Source organism: Oncorhynchus nerka, linkage group LG2, assembly GCF_034236695.1.
Source record: "Oncorhynchus nerka isolate Pitt River linkage group LG2, Oner_Uvic_2.0, whole genome shotgun sequence".
In the NCBI taxonomy this organism is placed as follows: domain Eukaryota; kingdom Metazoa; phylum Chordata; class Actinopteri; order Salmoniformes; family Salmonidae; genus Oncorhynchus; species Oncorhynchus nerka.
The window spans coordinates 22,071,781-22,094,959 of record NC_088397.1 but is presented as its reverse complement, the minus strand read 5'-3'; the positions used below and the strand labels follow the sequence as shown (position 1 = coordinate 22,094,959).

General features: G+C 43.4%; 2 protein-coding genes across 2 annotated transcripts in view; both read right to left on the bottom strand.

Annotated features, from left to right (window-relative positions):
• Positions 1-3,512, bottom strand: part of LOC115117418 (guanine nucleotide-binding protein G(I)/G(S)/G(O) subunit gamma-7) — an 11,511-nt gene extending 7,999 nt beyond the window's left edge. The window contains exon 1 of the mRNA XM_065024589.1: positions 3,424-3,512. The gene's annotated coding sequence lies outside the window, so the exon portion shown is untranslated. The remainder of the gene's footprint in view (positions 1-3,423) is intronic.
• A 7,932-nt stretch (positions 3,513-11,444) lies between these two features.
• On the bottom strand, positions 11,445-22,965 carry LOC115117422 (GTP-binding protein Di-Ras1-like). The gene is made up of 5 exons (XM_029645893.2): positions 22,640-22,965; positions 17,588-17,740; positions 16,998-17,168; positions 16,810-16,914; positions 11,445-16,669 (listed from the first exon to the last, which is right to left on the bottom strand). Exons 2-5 carry the CDS (start codon positions 17,723-17,725, stop codon positions 16,487-16,489), a joined length of 597 nt encoding a protein of 198 aa, XP_029501753.1. The 5' UTR covers positions 17,726-17,740; positions 22,640-22,965; the 3' UTR covers positions 11,445-16,486.
• Positions 22,966-23,179: the final 214 nt, after the last annotated feature.

Below are 23,179 nucleotides of genomic sequence, written 5' to 3'. Positions count from 1 at the left end.
CTGAAAAATCTGGACCCCTACAAATCAGCCGGGCTAGACAATCTGGACCCTTTCTTTCTAAAATTATCTGCCGAAATTGTTGCCACCCCTATTACTAGCCTGTTCAACCTCTCTTTCGTGTCATCTGAGATTCCCAAAGATTGGAAAGCAGCTGCGGTCATCCCCCTCTTCAAGGGGGGGACACTCTTGACCCAAACTGCTACAGACCTATATCTATCCTACCATGCCTTTCTAAGGTCTTGAAAGCCAAGTCAACAAACAGATTACCGACCATTTCGAATCTCACCATACCTTCTCTGCTATGCAATCTGGTTTCAGAGCTGGTCATGGGTGCACCTCAGCCACGCTCAAGGTCCTAAACGATATCTTAACCGCCATCGATAAGAAACATTACTGTGCAGCCGTATTCATTGATCTGGCCAAGGCTTTCGACTCTGTCAACCACCACATCCTTATCGGCAGACTCGACAGCCTTGGTTTCTCAAATGATTGCCTCGCCTGGTTCACCAACTACTTCTCTGATAGAGTTCAGTGTGTCAAATCGGAGGGTCTGCTGTCCGGACCTCTGGCAGTCTCTATGGGGGTGCCACAGGGTTCAATTCTTGGACCGACTCTCTTCTCTGTATACATCAATGAGGTCGCTCTTGCTGCTGGTGAGTCTCTGATCCACCTCTACGCAGACGACACCATTCTGTATACTTCCGGCCCTTCTTTGGACACTGTGTTAACAACCCTCCAGGCAAGCTTCAATGCCATACAACTCTCCTTCCGTGGCCTCAATTGCTCTTAAATACAAGTAAAACTAAATGCATGCTCTTCAACCGATCGCTACCTGCACCTACCCGCCTGTCCAACATCACTACTCTGGACGGCTCTGACTTAGAATACGTGGACAACTACAAATACTTAGGTGTCTGGTTAGACTGTAAACTCTCCTTCCAGACCCATATCAAACATCTCCAATCCAAAGTTAAATCTAGAATTGGCTTCCTATTTCGCAACAAAGCATCCTTCACTCATGCTGCCAAACATACCCTTGTAAAATTGACCATCCTACCAATCCTCGACTTTGGCGATGTCATTTACAAAATAGCCTCCAATACCCTACTCAACAAATTGGATGCAGTCTATCACAGTGCTATCCGTTTTGTCACCAAAGCCCCATATACTACCCACCATTGCGACCTGTACGCTCTCGTTGGCTGGCCCTCGCTTCATACTCGTCGCCAAACCCACTGGCTCCATGTCATCTACAAGACCCTGCTAGGTAAAGTCCCCCTTATCTCAGCTCGCTGGTCACCATAGCATCTCCCACCTGTAGCACACGCTCCAGCAGGTATATCTCTCTAGTCACCCCCAAAACCAATTCTTTCTTTGGCCGCCTCTCCTTCCAGTTCTCTGCTGCCAATGACTGGAACGAACTACAAAAATCTCTTAAATTGGAAACACTTATCTCCCTCACTAGCTTTAAGCACCAACTGTCAGAGCATCTTACAGATTACTGCACCTGTACATAGCCCACCTATAATTTAGCCCAAACAACTACCTCTTTCCCAACTGTATTTAATTTATTTATTTATTTTGCTCCTTTGCACCCCATTATTTTTATTTCTACTTTGCACATTCTTCCATTGCAATACTACCATTCCAGTGTTTTACTTGCTATATTGTATTTACTTTGCCACCATGGCCTTTTTTGCCTTTACCTCCCTTCTCACCTAATTTGCTCACATTGTATATAGACTTGTTTTTTTTTTTTTTTTTTTTTTTTTTTTTACTGTATTATTGACTGTATGTTTGTTTTACTCCATGTGTAACTCTGTGTCGTTGTATGTGTCGAACTGCTTTGCTTTATCTTGGCCAGGTCGCAATTGTAAATGAGAACTTGTTCTCAACTTGCTTACCTGGTTAAATAAATAAAGGTGAAATAAATAAATATGGATAAACATACTATAACAGGGTCAGTTCCAATACCATATTTACAATGAGCAGGGATACTGGAGTGATGGAGGTACTGTAGATTTAACATTTGGTGACTATTATTTTACAGTCATATACACGTTTCAACTACATAGTAACTAATAACGATCTTTCATTTCTTTTAGATTCACAGAAACAAGTTAATTGTGTCACGTGCTAGAAAGTTCCCATAGTTTCAATAAATTCATGTTGTCACAGAGCTGTAAAATAAAGTATTGTACCAAACTACTCACCAGAAAAGATGAGCCTCTCTCTCCCTCTCTTTCTCTTTCTCTTTCTCTTGCTCTCCCCTCTCTCTCTCTCTCTCTCTCTCTCAGGAGTCCTACTGTAATTACTCTACTGTGCAGGACCTTGAGATTAATGGCTCTAATTAGGGCTGTGTGTGTGTGTGTGTGTGTGTGTGTGTGTGTGTGTGTGTGTGTGTGTGTGTGTGTGTGTGTGTGTGTGTGTGTGTGTGTGTGTGTGTGTGTGTGCGTGCGTGTGTGTGTGTACAGTGCACTCAACAGTGTTATGTATGAGCTACTAACTATGCAAAGAAAACGGTCGTACATGCTGCCATTTCCGTTAAAACGTCAGAAGCTGTAGGCCTATCCACTGACCCCACCTGTTACCACAGAGCTAATTTCATACGCCTGTTGATGTTCCAACTAGTTTCAAACTTTCCCGACGAGGGTATATTCTCTAATTCCCAGAAAAGGGGTAAGTGACCTGAAACATTGTCTGACAGTCTAGATCATTATTTTGACCCTCAGAATTATATCCAGGCCTATAGGCCAACGAATAGCCAGTTTGAAACAGTATCGTCGTGTCTTGTGCAGTGTTCTAGTATAGACCATCACATTGGTAGGCTAACATGATTAGACAATACACTGTATTAATTTGACGGAATTTATCAGTTCATGGCGATTCCACTGGTCGGCTTATGAAATGGCTATGAAATGGCCCCCCCCCCCCCCCCCCCACACACACACACACTTATAGGCCTAATAACTACGGTAATAGGCCTACTGCATAGTCGAATCTCAGCCGGAGAATAGGCTGTTGACATGTCGTTAGAATGCGTATGGAAGCTATTCGCCTGTTGCAAATAATGCATGCATTGCAAAGAGCCTAGTAAGCTAATTTGACACTTCCCTCAAACCATCCAGCTGTTTTAGACATCGCTGCTTCCCTCTGATCTATCAGCTACAGTGTGCGCTACCGACGTTTTGATAACGTTTCTCGCACAGACCCTGTCCCCCAGTTCCTCTCCTCCCCACCCTCTCTCTCTCCGCCCTGGCTTGGGAAACCCGAATTCGTGACCGATGACTCTCTCTTTCCCTTAAGCGCTGCTTTTCCATGACCAAAATTGGGAAGACAAGCGCACATAACCCGCAAATAAGTACATGGTTCTGTAAAGAGGTGATATAAGCAGATAAAATTGAGTGATATTTCCAAACTCACCTCTGAATGCGCTGTATTCCTGATTTAAAGGGGCAGCTTCGTCGGTTCCACAGTCCGTTCGTTCAATCTCGGTTTTTACCGAATCAAACGCCACCCCCTCTGTTGGCTAGCGGTGTCTGTCCACCCTATCCCCCCCCCCCCCCGTTACTCCGTCACTTCTGACAGCCATCTAGCGCTCTCACACACAAACTTGATATCCCCCCTTGAGAAAAACGAAAGGGTTGGTTCAGACCATAAAGGATGAAGTTGCCCTTAGACGTCGATCTAAGTTCAGTTTTGCGTTTTCCCACCAATGGTGAAGGTTAGAATTGGGGAGGATGAACAGATCCTAGATCAGTGGCTACGGCAGTTCAATAAGATGGCCCTTGTTCCAAATCGAAAACCAATCGGTATTGTACAATTGTACAAACATTTCGGTTGTGGCGCTTTATATAGGCATATCGAACATCAGATATTCATGTAAGTATTTGCTCTTTCCCGTCGTGTGTGCCCGGAGTGCAAGCTGCTTTCAATATATCCGCTATACGCATCTGGACACGGAATTGATACAGGATCAAACAGCAGGGTGCAGTAACACATATACACGCAGGGAGGCGCCCTTACTCAATGTTATTTACAAAGGGAAAGGCCTCTTCATTCCGACTGATATACAAGCGACATACTCGACCTGGTTGGTAGACAGAACACCGTATTTTCACCTATAGTCGATCACGCAAACGCACACACACACACACACACACACACACACACACACACACACACACACACACACACAGACAGACAGGCAGACAGACAGACATGCAGCTCTACAGGCCAAGGTTTCCCATACAGTGGCAGTCTATAGTCATTCCCCACTCTAGTGGGCAGTCTATAGTCATTCCCCACTCTAGTGGGCTTTTTATATCCACCAGAGAGCTAAAAATAGCAGGGAGAGGAGAGAGAGAGAAAGGTAGGGTGAGAGAGCGAGGGAGGGAGGGAGAAAGAGAGAGGGAGAGAGCGAGGGAGGGAGGGAGAAAGAGAGGGAGAGAGCATTTACCGCATTGGCCTCATTTCTACTGAAGTGTGAAATTATGCTGATGCTACATTTAGCTTTCATTTCCTCTCCTTTGATGTCTCTCTATCTCCTTTCTCCTTTTCCCTCCATCTTTCTTCCATCTCTCTCTCTCGTTCCTCTCTGTCTCTCTCTCCCTCCCTCTTGCTCCCCCCTCTCCCCTTCCTCTCTCTCCCTCCCTCTTGCTCCCCCTCTCCCCTTCCTCTCTCTCCCTCCCTCTTGCTCACCCCTCTCCCCTTCCATCTCTCCCTCCCTCTTGCTCCACCTTCTCCCCTTCCTCTCTCTCCCTCCCTCTTGCTCCCCCTCCCCCCTTCCTCTCTCTCTCCCTCCCTCTTGTTCACCCCTCTCCCCTTCCTCTCTCTCCCTCCCTCTTGCTCACCCCTCTCCCCTTCCTCTCTCTCCCTCCCTCTTGCTCCCCCTCTCCCCTTCCTCTCTCTCCCTCCCTCTTGCTCACCCTCTCCCCTTCCATCTCTCCCTCCCTCTTGCTCCACCTTCTCTCCTTCCTCTCTCTCCCTCCCTCTTGCTCACCCCTCTCCCCTTCCATCTCTCCCTCCCTCTTGCTCCACCTTCTCCCCTTCCTCTCTCTCCCTCCCTCTTGCTCCCCCTCTCCCCTTCCTCTCTCTCCCTCCCTCTTGTTCACCCCTCTCCCCTTCCTCTCTCTCCCTCCCTCTTGCTCACCCCTCTCCCCTTCCTCTCTCTCCCTCCCTCTTGCTCCCCCTCTCCCCTTCCTCTCTCTCCCTCCCTCTTGCTCCCCCTCTCCCCTTCCTCTCTCTCCCTCCCTCTTGCTCACCCCTCTCCCCTTCCATCTCTCCCTCCCTCTTGCTCCACCTTCTCCCCTTCCTCTCTCTCCTCCCTCTTGCTCCCCTCTCCCCTTCCTCTCTCTCCCTCCCTCTTGCTCACCCCTCTCCCCTTCCTCTCTCTCCCTCCCTCTTGCTCCCCCTCTCCCCTTCCTCTCTCTCCCTCCCTCTTGCTCCCCCTCTCCCCTTCCTCTCTCTCCCTCCCTCTTGTTCACCCCTCTCCCCTTCCTCTCTCTCCCTCCCTCTTGCTCACCCCTCTCCCCTTCCTCTCTCTCCCTCCCTCTTGCTCCCCCTCTCCCCTTCCTCTCTCTCCCTCCCTCTTGCTCCCCCTCTCCCCTTCCTCTCTCTCCCTCCCTCTTGCTCCCCCTCTCCCCTTCCTCTCTCTCCCTCCCTCTTGCTCAACCCTCTCCCCTTCCTCTCTCTCCCTCCCTCTTGCTCACCCCTCTCCCCTTCCTCTCTCTCCCTCCCTCTCTGATGTGAGCAGTAGCTGCAGCACTAACACAAACTACAGAACATTGCAGTACGCTGAGAATCTCGATCAGTACTGAATTGAATTCTCACAGTACCATTTGGACTCTATATCAGTTTAGCAGTATATGAGCATGTAACAGAGGTCGTTTGGTGAACCAAGCTCACGTGATCAGTAACCAAACCACCTAGGCTTTAGCTCACTGGGTGAACACAGACTTGTGGCGTGCAGATGACCCGGGATTAAACCCAGTTGGTCAAAAGACTAAAGACTGTATTTCTGTTAAATCAGCTGGGTTTAAAATCCTCACCATCCCCTGAACTGTTACTAGTCAGTAGCCCCCAGTAGATGCTAAAATGGCTGCCACAGAATGGTGTGATGTTATCTAAGAGCATTGTCATAGTTATGTGTTGAAACCACAATGGCCATAGTCTCTCTATACAATATATGACTCATGAGTGGTGACTAAAGGGACACATACACACTCTCTCCCTGTTCTCTCTCCCCACCTCTCTCTCTGACTCATAAAGCCTGTGAGTAACTCCATATTCCATGAGATGGCTGTTAACTATATTATACCCTGGGTCATGTTTGTGTGTGTTGTTTGTTTTATAGTCTCTATGTTAAAACAGGGTCAACTGTGTTTGTGTTTGTGTTTTTGATGGTGTATGTTTAAACAGGGTCAACTGTGTTTGTGTTTTTGATGGTGTATGTTTAAACAGGGTCAACTGTGTTTCTGTTTTTGATGGTGTATGTTAAAATAGTGTCAACTGCGTTTGTGTTTTATAGTCTCTATGTTAAAACAGGGTCAACTGTGTTTGTGTTTTTGATGGTGTATGTTAAAACAGGGTCAACTGTGTTTCTGTTTTTGATGGTGTATGTTAAAATAGTGTCAACTGCGTTTGTGTTTTATAGTCTCTATGTTAAAACAGGGTCAACTGTGTTTGTGTTTTTGATGGTGTATGTTAAAACAGGGTCAACTGTGTTTGTGTTTTTGATGGAGTATTTTAAAACAGGGTCAACTGTGTTTGTGTTTTTGATGGTGTATGTTATTTCAGTGTTAACTGTGTTTGTGTTTTATAGTCTCTATGTTAAAACAGGGTCAACTGTGTTTGTGTTTTTGATGGAGTATTTTAAAACAGGGTCAACTGTGTTTGTGTTTTTGATGGAGTATTTTAAAACAGGGTCAACTGTGTTTGTGTTTTTGATGGTGTATGTTATTTCAGTGTTAACTGTGTTTGTGTTTTATAGTCTCTATGTTAAAACAGGGTCAACTGTGTTTGTGTTTTTGATGGAGTATTTTAAAACAGGGTCAACTGTGTTTGTGTTTTTGATGGAGTATTTTAAAACAGGGTCAACTGTGTTTGGGTTTTTGATGGTGTATGTTAAAACAGGGTCAACTGTGTTTGTGTTTTTGATGGAGTATTTTAAAACAGGGTCAACTGTGTTTGTGTTTTTGATGGAGTATGTTAAAACAGGGTCAACTGTGTTTGTGTTTTTGATGGTGTATGTTAAAACAGGGTCAAATGTGTTTGTGTTTTTGATGGTGTATGTTAAAACAGTGTTAACTCTGTTTGTGTTTTTGATGGTGTATGTTAAAACAGTGTTAACTCTGTTTGTGTTTGTGATGCTGTATGTTAAAACAGTGTTAACTCTGTTTGTGTTTTTGATGGTGTATGTTAAAACAGTGTTAACTCTGTTTGTGTTTGTGATGCTGTATGTTAAAACAGTGTTAACTGTGTTTGTGATGGTGTATGTTAAAACAGTGTTAACTGTGTTTGTGATGGTGTATGTTAAAACAGTGTTAACTGTGTTTGTGATGGTGTATGTTAAAACAGTGTTAACTGTGTTTGTGATGGTGTATGTTAAAACAGTGTTAACTGTGTTTGTGTTTGTGATGGTGTATGTTAAAACAGTGTTAACTGTGTTTGTGATGGTGATGCTGTATGTTAAAACAGTGTTAACTGTGTTTGTGATGGTGTATGTTAAAACAGTGTTAACTGTGTTTGTGATGGTGTATGTTAAAACAGTGTTAACTGTGTTTGTGATGGTGTATGTTAAAACAGTGTTAACTGTGTTTGTGATGATGTATGTTAAAACAGTGTTAACTCTGTTTGTGATGGTGATGCTGTATGTTAAAACAGTGTTAACTGTGTTTGTGATGCTGTATGTTAAAACAGTGTTAACTGTGTTTGTGATGGTGTATGTTAAAACAGTGTTAACTGTGTTTGTGTTTGTGATGCTGTATGTTAAAACAGTGTTAACTGTGTTTGTGTTTGTGATGGTGTATGTTAAAACAGTGTTAACTGTGTTTGTGATGGTGTATGTTAAAACAGTGTTAACTGTGTTTGTGATGGTGGATGTTAAAACAGTGTTAACTCTGTTTGTGTTTGTGATGGTGTATGTTAAAACAGTGTTAACTGTGTTTGTTGATGCTGTGTTTGTGATGCTGTATGTTAAAACAGTGTTAACTGTGTTTGTGATGGTGTATGTTAAAACAGTGTTAACTGTGTTTGTGATGATGTATGTTAAAACAGTGTTAACTCTGTTTGTGATGGTGATGCTGTATGTTAAAACAGTGTTAACTGTGTTTGTGATGCTGTATGTTAAAACAGTGTTAACTGTGTTTGTGATGGTGTATGTTAAAACAGTGTTAACTGTGTTTGTGATGGTGTATGTTAAAACAGTGTTAACTGTGTTTGTGATGCTGTATGTTAAAACAGTGTTAACTGTGTTTGTGATGGTGTATGTTAAAACAGTGTTAACTGTGTTTGTGATGGTGTATGTTAAAACAGTGTTAACTGTGTTTGTGATGGTGTATGTTAAAACAGTGTTAACTGTGTTTGTGTTTGTGATGGTGTATGTTAAAACAGTGTTAACTGTGTTTGTGATGGTGTATGTTAAAACAGTGTTAACTGTGTTTGTGATGCTGTATGTTAAAACAGTGTTAACTGTGTTTGTGATGGTGTATGTTAAAACAGTGTTAACTGTGTTTGTGATGGTGTATGTTAAAACAGTGTTAACTGTGTTTGTGTTTGTGATGGTGTATGTTAAAACAGTGTTAACTGTGTTTGTGATGGTGATGCTGTATGTTAAAACAGTGTTAACTGTGTTTGTGATGGTGTATGTTAAAACAGTGTTAACTGTGTTTGTGATGGTGTATGTTAAAACAGTGTTAACTGTGTTTGTGATGCTGTATGTTAAAACAGTGTTAACTGTGTTTGTGATGGTGTATGTTAAAACAGTGTTAACTGTGTTTGTGTTTGTGATGCTGTATGTTAAAACAGTGTTAACTGTGTTTGTGTTTGTGATGGTGTATGTTAAAACAGTGTTAACTGTGTTTGTGATGGTGGATGTTAAAACAGTGTTAACTCTGTTTGTGTTTGTGATGGTGTATGTTAAAACAGTGTTAACTGTGTTTGTGATGCTGTATGTTAAAACAGTGTTAACTGTGTTTGTGATGGTGTATGTTAAAACAGTGTTAACTGTGTTTGTGTTTGTGATGATGTATGTTAAAACAGTGTTAACTCTGTTTGTGATGGTGATGCTGTATGTTAAAACAGTGTTAACTGTGTTTGTGATGCTGTATGTTAAAACAGTGTTAACTGTGTTTGTGATGGTGTATGTTAAAACAGTGTTAACTGTGTTTGTGATGGTGTATGTTAAAACAGTGTTAACTGTGTTTGTGATGCTGTATGTTAAAACAGTGTTAACTGTGTTTGTGATGGTGTATGTTAAAACAGTGTTAACTGTGTTTGTGATGGTGTATGTTAAAACAGTGTTAACTGTGTTTGTGATGGTGTATGTTAAAACAGTGTTAACTGTGTTTGTGTTTGTGATGGTGTATGTTAAAACAGTGTTAACTGTGTTTGTGATGGTGATGCTGTATGTTAAAACAGTGTTAACTGTGTTTGTGATGGTGTATGTTAAAACAGTGTTAACTGTGTTTGTGATGGTGTATGTTAAAACAGTGTTAACTGTGTTTGTGATGCTGTATGTTAAAACAGTGTTAACTGTGTTTGTGATGGTGTATGTTAAAACAGTGTTAACTGTGTTTGTGTTTGTGATGCTGTATGTTAAAACAGTGTTAACTGTGTTTGTGTTTGTGATGGTGTATGTTAAAACAGTGTTAACTGTGTTTGTGATGGTGGATGTTAAAACAGTGTTAACTCTGTTTGTGTTTGTGATGGTGTATGTTAAAACAGTGTTAACTGTGTTTGTGATGCTGTATGTTAAAACAGTGTTAACTGTGTTTGTGATGGTGTATGTTAAAACAGTGTTAACTGTGTTTGTGATGATGTATGTTAAAACAGTGTTAACTCTGTTTGTGATGGTGATGCTGTATGTTAAAACAGTGTTAACTGTGTTTGTGATGCTGTATGTTAAAACAGTGTTAACTGTGTTTGTGATGGTGTATGTTAAAACAGTGTTAACTGTGTTTGTGATGGTGTATGTTAAAACAGTGTTAACTGTGTTTGTGATGGTGTATGTTAAAACAGTGTTAACTGTGTTTGTGTTTGTGATGGTGTATGTTAAAACAGTGTTAACTGTGTTTGTGATGGTGATGCTGTATGTTAAAACAGTGTTAACTGTGTTTGTGATGGTGTATGTTAAAACAGTGTTAACTGTGTTTGTGATGCTGTATGTTAAAATATGTTTGTGTGAACTCGGAGGCACGTGAAGGGTGTGTGTGTGTTATCAGGGTGTGTTACCCTCATTAAGATCCTACAGAGGGCTGCTAACCTCATGTCTCTTCACATTACATTACAGCCTGACACACACACACACACACACACACACACACACACACACACACACACACACACACACACACACACACACACACACACACACACACACACACACACACACACACACACACACACACACACACAGCCTAGAAGATCTATGGCTGTCGTAACGCATCACCTGGGTCACACCACATTCTGACACGGCAACCGTCGCCGTCACTGAGTCACCATAGCAACTGCATTGGGTGAAGAATCCTCAAGCAGATAGAGGAAGAGAGACCGTGCTTTGCTTTGCAGGCAGGCTGTCAGAGAGTGGAGAACAGTATGACACAGTATGACACAGTATGAGGCTGCGAGCTGTTGTCATGGTGCGTTCAAGACAACTGGGATCTCTGAAAAGAAACAAGCTCCGATTGGGAAAAATCGTGATGTTAGTGATCTTCAGGTCAGAGCTGTTGGGGCTCTAGGATGATGCCGAAGTTTCTGACTTGTAATTCCGAGTTGGATGATCTTTCCAAATGATTTTTCCCATTCAGAGCGTTGGAGGTCGGAGATTTACTAGTTCCGAGTTGTCCAGTGCCTCATCAGTCCACGTAACCCACCTAGTATCTAACCCGGTTATCTACCAGGGTATCCTATACTCAGTCCTATACACCCCCAAGGTGCACATTTAGGGTTTTGCCCTAGCACTACACAGCTGATTCAAATAACCAGCTCATCATCAAGCTTTGACTATTTGAGTCAGCTGTGTAGTGCTGGGACAAAAAACAAAAAGTGCGCTCATGGGGGGGCCAGGGACCGGGTTTGGGAAACCTTGATCTATACCATGCAAGACCATGTCAGCCCACTAAGCAAAATCCTAGGTATTCAATATAGGAGCCTACAGTAGTCTTCAGGTCATCTTTCTGTCATTTCACACACATTGTGAAAGGAAATATCACACAAGAGGCAGATTCTTAACTGTTGTTTTTATTAGGAAAATCCTTTTGCAGATTCGATATGATAATTTCTTCATATACATATCTTATATCTTATAGTTAGGATGCATTGCCACAGTACATTATAGTAGGAAGACTATTGCTAGAATAAATAGCTAGAATAATTATAATAATAATTATATAAAAAATAAAATAATAAAATGTCTATACATGATCATTATGTTAAAAAAAGGTCCAAACAAAAAACATGTTTACAAAAACAATAAGAGATTAAAAACAGTTACACTTTTCAAACCAAAGCCATTATTAATGCAGAAGAATTATAATAATAAAATAGAAATATGTTAATTTCACAGTTTGCGTCCTTATTGGTTCTCATGCTGGCTGGGAGGAACACTTATTGGGGCCATGCAGGGAGGGAAGGACAGAGGTTAGTAGAACTACACTACCCAGAGGTCATTGCACCCCTCAGAGGCCCGGTCCAGAAACAACTTTGAGGCACTTCCACATTTTGTGTTTGGCAGAGCAGACACGTGTAAACAATATGGCGGAAGTTCCCCAAAGCCTAATAGTTAACCCTGTCCCCTATCCAGTCCCTTCAGATATTTGAACTTCTAGGGGCAAGGAGTTGTTTCTGGGCTGATAGTATGATCTGGGGTGATGCAAAAATTCCAAACTGTGTCCTTGGTAGGCTTGAGTTTATAGAACATGTTTCTGATTAACTACACTCAATGAACTACTCTTCCCATAGTCCTTTGTGCCACTTCTCTTCTGCAACCCTCTTTCCAGCTACATGACTTTCTGATAACACACATCAGTGAAAGGCTGTAGGGGCTTTTTCAGGTAGAAACTACGTAGAACAGACACAACTATCTGGCTTGTATAATCTATTCTAGAATCATATCAGCTCTGTTCTGTGTGTTTCGATCTTGGTTTTTATTCAGCCATACAGCAGCCTCTTTGTCCATTCCTGAGTCATTATAGGAATGCTCTCTGAAACCATTCCTAAAATCAGAATTTCACGTAAATCATGTTATTGATATATTTGTGAGGAAAGTCTAGTTTTGTGTGTGGATCTCAAGACAGGATCCAGCACTCTAAACTACACACGCCAAAAAAAAAACCCTCTCATTGGTTCATTTCTGGAGGACTCTGCCCATTTGGGCTTTGGCCAATCCCCCAGGTGTTCAACCAATTAGGTGAGAGATCTTCCTTCTGATTAAAATAATGTTCTGTGGAATCACAAGTGGCAGCTCTATCTTTTCACTCCTAAGAGAACCACACTACCCACAATCCTATGAAGAGGGCAAAGGGGGCCATGATGTCACCATTCCCTAACGTTACTAAATCCTCTATAGACTCTATATCCACCTCCAGCTATATAACTCTAATAGCTATTTACAGCTATATACAGATGTGGAGTGAAGGGGAGTGGTAAAACTAATAGGAAGAGTACAACAGACAGGGTTACAGGGTGACACAGCAGTGCAGAAAAAGAGACAATGTGCAAACCTCACGACACCTTACTCCCTATGTAGTGCACTACTTTTGACCAGAATCACATCAGGGGATAGGGTGCCGCATGAGACACGCAGATAATGAAGTTTCTGTGGCACAGAGGACTGCTCTCTGTCTGCTTGGTATGCCTGTGTATTTATGTGTGTGTGTACTGTGTACAGTACGTGTGTGTGTTTGTGTGTGCATGAGCCTCAGCAGTCTGACTCATGCAGAACGCGTGGGTCATCTCCACAGGGAACCTCTGACAGACACTTCATAAAACCGCATTAACACACACACACACACACACACACACACACACACTGAATATTGTGGGAGGATGGGGTAAAGGTGTCTGTGCTGATTCAAACTAACACTGTTGAGTGCACTGTACACACACACACACACACACACACACACACACACACACACACACACACACACAACATACTAGTTTAATACTATTTGATGTAGAACGTTCCACATAATTCACTAAAATGTGGGTCAATCTGATCTGAATAATAGATGACTGTATACTTTATTATAGTTCTAGTGTAATACTGCACTAGAACACTGTTTTCTAATCAGATCCAGGACCTTTTCCTGAGCATGTGATCTGAACAGGAACAACCCTGAGCCTTAGCTATAGCCTACAACTGGGGATCAGCGTTTTCCTGGTCAGGGCATGAGGTCAGGAAAACATTTGGGCCATAAGTATAACACAGCACATAGCAACACAACGTACCTTCTCAATACCCCATACACAGTGGCCACCGGGGATGGGGACCTTTCTCTTTCTAATTCAGTCTATTCAATTTGCCCATTGTTTTTTCAATGACAGATTTTTCCTTTCATGAACAGAATTTCAATGAATATTCTGAATTGAAAATGAACTCCAATCCCTGGTTGAAACTCGAATCAATTCCGTGCTTCTTTATTAGAGAGAGATATGAAGGGGTGTTTTCTAGTTCTTTGGGTCCAACGGTGTTATTCCAGAAAGACAGTTTAGATCCTGGTTCCCTCACATAGTTTGTTCTAAATAGTACCCTATATAGTGAATTACTAGTGAAGTACTTCAGATCAGAGCATAAAGAAAAGTAGTGCACTATATAGGGAATAGGGTGCCATTTGGGATGCAAGCTTAACCTTTTTGTCTGTTTCGTTACAATACCGTGCTATATAACCAATCCACAGCCTTATGGTGACCTTAACACACGTTTAAATACTGTACACATTACAAGTCACCTGGAATAATAACTACAGGAGAGCTGCTCCCTCCTTCCCCCACCTCTGTCCAAAATATATTGACAGTTATTTATTCTGCAAGATAGATAACGGAACATGGTAAAACAAAAACACAACGTCAATCAAATGATTGTGCTTTTAGCTCTCCTGTATAGTAAGAAGTAGGATGACTTTGTCCATAAATGCTGATCTAAGATCAGTTTTGCATTCCCCCCTAATGGTTAGTTATGATTTGAGGAGTAAGCTGATCCTAGATCTGCGGGTTAGGGGCAACTTCCACCTGGAGTATATATTCTGTACTTTGACAAACAACCTTATTGCTTTACATAAACCAATAGAGGTGTTTGGGACAATAATATAATGACATTTACATAATAATATCACTCCTTTTTCATGTACATACTATGTAGGAATACACTTGGTGAATGACCACTGGTCTCCAAAAAGCATGTGCGTGTGTGTGCATTTATATTTGTGTGTGTATGTGTGACATTAAGTGCAATGTGATGGTATTTGCATGGCATTAAACTAATCGAGTGTCTTCCCTCCGCCGAGTAGAGTCGTCACTCCATCCTCTCTGTGCTTCTCTGTGTACGAAGAGGATTCAGCAGCTTGGCCTGGGAAACACAAGGCCAACAGAAAGGCTCCTCACATGAAACAACAAGGGCCAAAGTCAACCGACGCAAACATTCCCAACGACATCATCCGCAGTATTCCCAGTCCAAATCCCAACCGACGCAAACATTCCCAACGACATCATCCGCAGTATTCCCAGTCCAAATCCCAACCGACGCAAACATTCCCAACGACATCATCCGCAGTATTCCCAGTCCAAATCCCAACCGACGCAAACATTCCCAACGACATCATCCGCAGTATTCCCAGTCCAAATCCCAACCGACGCAAACATTCCCAACGACATCATCCGCAGTATTCCCAGTCCAAATCCCAACCGACGCAAACATTCCCAACGACATCATCCGCAGTATTCCCAGTCCAAATCCCACAACAAACTTTTCTAATACCTCTTCACATGTTCCAAGTCCACTCCATCGTCCATCCAACCAAAGTCCAACTACCAAGTGTCCCAGGTAGACTTCTTAACATTTCAGTCCAACTACCAAGTGTCCCAGGTAGACTTCTTAACATTTCAGTCCAACTACCAAGTGTCCCAGGTAGACTTCTTAACATTTCAGTCCAACTACCAAGTGTCCCAGGCAGACTTCTTAACATTTCAGTCCAACTACCAAGTGTCCCAGGCAGACTTCTTAACATTTCAGTCCAACTACCAAGTGTCCCAGGCAGACTTCTTAACATTTCAGTCCAACTACCAAGTGTCCCAGGCAGACTTCTTAACATTTCAGTCCAACTACCAAGTGTCCCAGGCAGACTTCTTAACATTTCAGTCCAACTACCAAGTGTCCCAGGCAGACTTGTTAACATTTCAGTCCAACTACCAAGTGTCCCAGGCAGACTTCTTAACATTTCAGTCCAACTACCAAGTGTCCCAGGCAGACTTCTTAACATTTCAGTCCAACTACCAAGTGTCCCAGGCAGACTTCTTAACATTTCAGTCCAACTACCAAGTGTCCCAGGCAGACTTCTTAACATTTCAGTCCAACTACCACATCTTTCTTTCCCAGGTTCTCTTTCCTCGGATTCCAAGTCAGACGTGAACCACTGCCCTTCCCTTGTTTTAACACTGAGCTAAAGTCTTAGAGGGATTGTTGATGTCACAAGTTCAACGTTTCTCCATTTCAAGTAATGATTTAGAAGCCATTTTGAATGAGAAGTTAAGAGGATTCTCCATTTTGCATGATGACAGAGACGGTTCGGGGGTATACTGTCTGTATCTTTCAGAGGTGCTAGGGAGGGAGGCCAGGTATACATAGGATATGTACATTATGTTGGAGTGTCCCTAGTGTAACATCTAGTGACCTCGCCAAGAGGTTGGGACCTCACGGCGTAATGGCTGAGGTGTTGGACTGATGCTGACAGATGCAGGGTTGCGGGTTCGAGTCGTGTTCAGACTACCCCCCCTAATCTTTTCACTACAGTGGGACTGTATGGATGGTTAGGACCCTGGTCAGGCAGACAGGAGATGAGAGAGGAGGATAGGGAGAGGGAGAGGTATAGAACCCACCAGTGGTCACTCTCTTCTCTTTCTCTCCCTCTCCCATTCCTTCTATCCTCACACTTTCTGTCTTCCTTGTTACCTCCCTTCCTTCCTTCCTTCCTTCCTTCCTTCCTTCCTTCCTTCCTTCCTTCCTTCCTTCCTTCCTTCCTTCCTCCATCCCTCTCTTCTTTCCTCCTCTCTACATGACACTACATTTCCCCTTCAGTCTCTCAGCTCTGGACTGTTTTCCGGACCGTTTCCCGTCGATGTTGAGACTCATGTTTCTCTTCTTGTCCAGGTTGAGCAGCTCCTGGAACAGCTCGGTCACGTTGTGGTTGGTCTTAGCTGACGTCTCCATGAACGCACACTTCCACGTGGTCGCCTTGAAGACCACACAGTAGGATTATTAATAGGATTCATTTGATTATTGTTATTAACAGGAGAAATGTGCATTATGTAGTTCTACTGAACCCAGGTCAGATGTATTATTTTTTAACATTTCAGATGTTTAACGTTACCGACCTGTGCCTCTCCATCTTTAGTCTCCACCTCTCTCTGGGTCTCATCACTCTTGTTGCCCACCAACATGATGGGGATGGCCTCTATGTTCCCCTTTATGGCTATCACCTGGAGAACACAAGGAGAGATTACAACACATAGTCACCCACACAGTCACACACACACACACACACCTACAACTAACCAACTACCTGTTGGTAGATAGGCTTGAGTTCCTCCAGTGACTGTTTGCTGGTTACAGAGTAGACCAGTATGAAGGCATGTCCTTTAGATATGGACAGCCTCTGCATGGCAGGGAACTGGTGACTGCCTGTTGTATCAGTTATCTGGAGCGTACACACACTCTTATCACAGCTGATCACCTGTAGACACACACAAACATACACACACAATTAGTATAATTAGGATAATACATGATCATTCATTGAAAAACAACATTGCTTATACTCAATGCTCTTTTGATCACTAAGTTGTATCATTTGACTTGGTGCATCAGATCAGTGGATAAAATAGCCCTCTGGACACACTATATATGGTAATTATGTCTATATAAAGCAGTTGGCCTACTGCCCATCCCTGATTACCTGTCAGTGCATCGTTTTGTCTGAAACGGCACCCTATTCTCTGAAGTGCACTATGTTCAGGCCATGTAGTAGTGGACTAAAGAGGGATTAGGGTGTTCCAGATGCAGCCTCGGTCTTCCTTCCTCTCCTCCTCCTCTCCCTGTCTCACCTGTCGATAGGTGTCCTCCACAGTGGGAATATAGGTGTCCCTGTCTCACCTGTCGATAGGTGTCCTCCACAGTGGGAATATAGGTGTCCCTGAAGGTGCCTTTAACAAAGCGTAGGACCAGGGAGCTCTTCCCCACTCCCCCCGCTCCAAACACCACCACCCTGTAGTCATTACTCTGCTCAGGCATGCTGCCCCCTACTGCCTGGACACAGGTATTAAAACGAGAGAGAGAGAAGAGAGAGAGAGAGTTATGTACTTCATGTACTGACTCCAGGTAGAGACAGACACATGTACTGACTCCAGGTAGAGACAGACACATGGACTGATCCCAGGTGGAGATAGCCACATGTACTGACCCCAGGTAGAGACAGACACATGTACTGACCCCAGGTAGAGACAGAAACATGTACTGACTCCAGGTAGAGACAGACATGTACTGACCCCAGGTAGAGACAGACACATGTACTGACCCCAGGTAGAGACAGACACATGTACTGACCCCAGGTAGAGACAGACACATGTACTGACCCCAGGTAGAGACAGACACATGTACTGACCCCAGGTAGAGACAGACACATGTACTGACCCCAGGTAGAGACAGACACATGTACTGACCCCAGGTGGAGACAGACACATGTACTGACTTCAGGTAGAGACAGACACATGTACTGACCCCAGGTAGAGACAGACACATGTACTGACCCCAGGTGGAGACAGACACAGGTACTGACAAGGGGGTATCCCTGATGAAACAAAAGCTTTGAACTACCGTTAACTCACCACAACTCATCTTTCTGTATTTGAACCTATTCCTCAAATACTATTCTGCATTCTTGGCAGTATGTGTGCGCATGTATTATTGAACAGCTCTGGGGCTAAACCCTGTTATAAGGACCTCTAACACCAAATGACAACACTGGAATTACAATCCCACTTCAATCTAGAACAACACCACTAGGTGCAGACATACTAATATTTATGGACCAATGTGGGAATTTCAGTCTAAAGGTGCCCGTGCGCGCACACACACACACACACACACGCACATACACCACACGCGAACACACACACACGACACACAGACACACACACACACACACTTCCGTCCTTGACACTAGGGCACAGAGATTGATGACACTCTTACCAAATGGGACTGTCTCACTCTGACCATCTTTCTTTCCTCCCCTTCTCTGATGATTAGAGATGGAAGGATAGAGTGCTTTAATGAATGAATAGTGTAAATGCATCTGGACCAGCCCAGCCAACTCTACATTAGGAGATCACTTTGGCATAGACCAATACTCCTCTACTCAGCATTTGTCCATCTCTCTCTTCTCCTCATCTCTCCTCTCATCTTCTCCCGTGTGTGTGCCTGATAGTCTCAGTGGTTAGCTTCCTGAGAGACTGACTGTCTGTCTGTCGCACACACACCTGTCAACTTTTTGTATGTGCAAGTCGCCCCTATGAATGAATGCAGTTCCACACACACCCTTGGCTGACTCTCTCTCTGTCTCTCTGTCTCTCTGTCTCTCTCTCTCTCTCTCTCTCTCTCTCTCTCTCTCTCTCTCACTCACTCACTCACTCACTCACTCACTCACTCACTCACACTCACACTCACTCACACGCACAATTCCATACAGATGTATAGAATGGAACCAAACTCTGACTGGGTTTCTCCTGTTCACATCTAGTCACACACTGCTTCAATGCTTCATCTGTTCTCTCTGTGGGTGTGCATGCATGCACGTGTCCGTGCATGGGTGTGATGGAGAGTGATGCAAACAGAGGAAATGAGCATTAAAATCTTGGTGTCCCGCATATATATTTCACATTAGAAAGCTTTGTTTGTAGAACATTTAAAACCACTTCTTAACCTGTCTTCATCCCAGTTCTAGACAACAATCCCTTCATTCCATCATTTCTCCGACATTAAGATGGGCTTAGTGTGCGTGTGTGTATGTATATACAGTGAGGCAAAAAAAGTATTTAGTCAGCCACCAATTGTGCAAGTTCCCCCACTTAAAAAGATGAGAGAGGCCTGTAATTTTCATCATAGGTACACTTCAACTATGACAGACAAAATGAGGAAAACAAATCCAGAAAATCACATTGTAGGATTTGTAATTAATTTATTTGCAAATTATGGTGGAAAATAAGTATTTGGTCACCTACAAACAAGCAAGATTTCTGGCTCTCACAGACCTGTAACTTCTTCTTTAAGAGGCTCCTCTGTCCTCCACTCGTTACCTGTATTAATTGCACCTGTTTGAACTTGTTATCAGTATAAAAGACACCTGTCCACAACCTCAAACAGTCACACTCCAAACTCCACTATGGCCAAGACCAAATAGCAGTCAAAGGACACCAGAAACAAAATTGTAGACCTGCACCAGGCTGGGAAGACTGAATCTGCAATAGGTAAGCAGCTTGGTTTGAAGAAATCAACTGTGGGAGCAATTATTAGGAAATGGAAGACATACAAGACCACTGATAATCTCCCTCGATCTGGGGCTCCACGCAAGATCTCACCCCGTGGGGTCAAAATGATCACAAGAACGGTGAGCAAAAATCCCAGAACCACACGGGGGGACCTAGTGAATGACATGCAGAGAGCTGGGACCAAAGTAACAAAGCCTACCATCAGTAACACACTACGCCGCCAGGGACTCAAATCCTGCAGTGCCAGACGGGTTCCCCTGATTAAGCCAGTACATGTCCAGGCCCGTCTGAAGTCTGCTAGAGAGCATTTGGATGATCCAGAAGAAGATTGGGACAATGTCATATGGTCAGATGAAACCAAAATATAACTTTTTGGTAAAAACTCAACTCGTCGTGTTTGGAGGACAAAGAATGCTGAGTTGCATCCAAAGAACACCATACCTACTGTGAAGCATGGGGGTGGAAACATCATGCTTTGGGGCTGTTTTTCTGCAAAGGGACCAGGATGACTGATCCGTGTAAAGGAAAGAATGAATGGGGCCATGTATCGTGAGATTTTGAGTGAAAACCTCCTTCCATCAGCAAGGGCATTGAAGATGAAACGTGGCGGGGTCTTTCACCATGACAATGATCCCAAACACACCGCCCGGGCAACGAAGGAGTGGCTTCGTAAGAAGCATTTCAAGGTCCTGGAGTGGCCTAGCCAGTCTCCAGATCTCAACCCCATATAAAATCTTTGGAGGGAGTTGAAAGTCTGTGTTGCCCAGCAACAGCCCCAAAACATCACTGCTCTAGAGGAGATCTGCATGGAGGAATGGGCCAAAATACCAACAACAGTGTGTGAAAACCTTGTGAAGACTTACAGAAAACGTTTGACCTCTGTCATTGCCAACAAAGGGTATATAACAAAGTATTGAGATAAACTTTTGTTATTGACCAAATACTTATTTTCCACCATAATTTGCAAATAAATTCATTAAAAATCCTACAATGTGATTTTCTGGATTTTTTTTCCATTTTGTCTGTCATAGTTGAAGTGTACCTATAATGAAAATTACAGGCCTCTCTCATCTGTTTAAGTGGGAAAACTTGCACAATTGGTGTCTGACTAAATACTTTTTTGCCCGACTGTAAGCGTGTTTATGCATGTGTGTGTGTTACAGCTCTACAGGGGTCTAGGCTTAGCAGCTAATCATTGAGCTTAACCTCTCTGTTTTCTGGACTGTCTGCATTGACCCGATTCCCAGGTCTTAACTTAGCAGCATGCCTCCTTCACACACACACAACACACACACACACACACACACACAGTGTAGGATAGTAGACTATGCTGATCCTGACATACACAATCCATGCTCCTGCTGGTCAGTATCTGGGGGACATGCAGGAGAGAAGCAGACAGACAGACAGCAGGAGAGGAGTGGACAGACAGACCGCAGGAGAGGAACAGAGACAGCACTTCAACCAGTGTGAGCCAAGGTGCAGCCAAAAATCACATGAACATTAAAGGAAATAGGTGCCACTCATAAAAACGTGTTTATTATACTTTCAGGGCACTCATGTGCCATTCTTAGAAAGGACATCAGAAACTCAGGCCCTTGCTGGTCACCATATCCCCATGCTAGAAAGGACAGTAGTAAGGACAATTACTAACCCTAACTCTGATGTGTCCACTCATCATAGCTCAGTCCACAAACGGTTATGATGCAACCATAACGTGGGCATGGAAGATGACACACACATTTCGTCCAACACCCACCTACACACACGCAGCCATGGTCCAATCTCTCTTTACTACCATCTGCTACACTACAAAGCTTAATCACTGGAATTACTGTCATCCCTCCCCCTCTTCTCCTTTCTCCCTCCTACTATGAACCCAAACAAACATAAGGACCGGGAACAAACAAACAAACACACACACACACCCTCTCTCTCTTACAGCAATGATAGTCATGGAAGAAAGCCTGCCATAAACAGCACACATAACGTTAATCGGGCAAGCATACACTGTCCAGATGGACCCCCTGAAAATATGAAGCGATTAAAAATGGTTTAGCATTGGCTTACTGTTAGTCAGACTGTGAGTCACGTTGCCATCATGTTGGTGGAATGTAGCCTACTGTGTGTGTGTGTGTGTGTGTGTGTGTGTGTAATAATGCATGTCCACCGCGGGCTTGCAACGGGGTATGCTATAGAGAAAGTAAGAGTTAAAAACGACCTCGTTTGTTGTCAGTGGGTCTAGAATACGACATCACAGGCTAACCTACTCTGCCCCTTTCATTCATAAAATACCACAGGAAGAAGAAACGCCATCTCGCTTTGGTGGCATAATTTCACAGGCGCATCACATCCTCCAAATCCTCAAAACGAGACATGTTAGATCCCTGCATAGAATACTCTCTCCCTCTCGCGCATTCCTGGCGATAATTCACACAGTTTATGACGCAGTAACAGCAACATACATGTACAGATGAATTTTAACATATGGTAGAAATGACATGAACGGTTTGCAATCAAAAAACTGCTGCCCCATATTTACCAAGGCAAGAATCGCGTGCGTAACCGTCCAAGAGAGGCAACGCCACACAATATCAACATTCTCTTACTGACATAGACTAACGGATTTGTCAAAAGATGGATCTGGTTAAGTGTTACATACCTGATCTTGATGTGTAGTCCTGTTTTAGTGGCTGTCGTCTGACAACACGTTTGTAAGGCAAAACGCTGAGTTTTAAAGCATTTTATACTATTCATGTAGAAATCTCATGTCGTCCGCGAATTCACAGCCCGTGTTCTCTCTTTCACTATCTCTTTCGTTGTTGATGCTATATTTATCTCTTTCTCTCTCTACTTGATATTCCCATACACTACAGTTCTAGTGCCACGATGTCTTTCTTCCCTCCCTCTATCGGTATGTCTCCATCTATACCAGTCTCCATCGATCCCTCTATGGCTTGCGGATCATCGCGTCATCACACAACACTCATACACACACAGAAACGCACGGATAGACCTAACGTTTTAGCGACTGAAAACGCAGGACCAGGCACGGTTTCGTGAATTACGGAGTTTTTATTTCAGCATATCAAGTGAAGTCATACTTTAGTCAGATTGCCGAATTAACAGCTAAATATGTTTTAGCAGTAAACTGTAGAAAAGGACCCTAGCTGCATACCAATGTCCCTCCATAGCCGCAGGA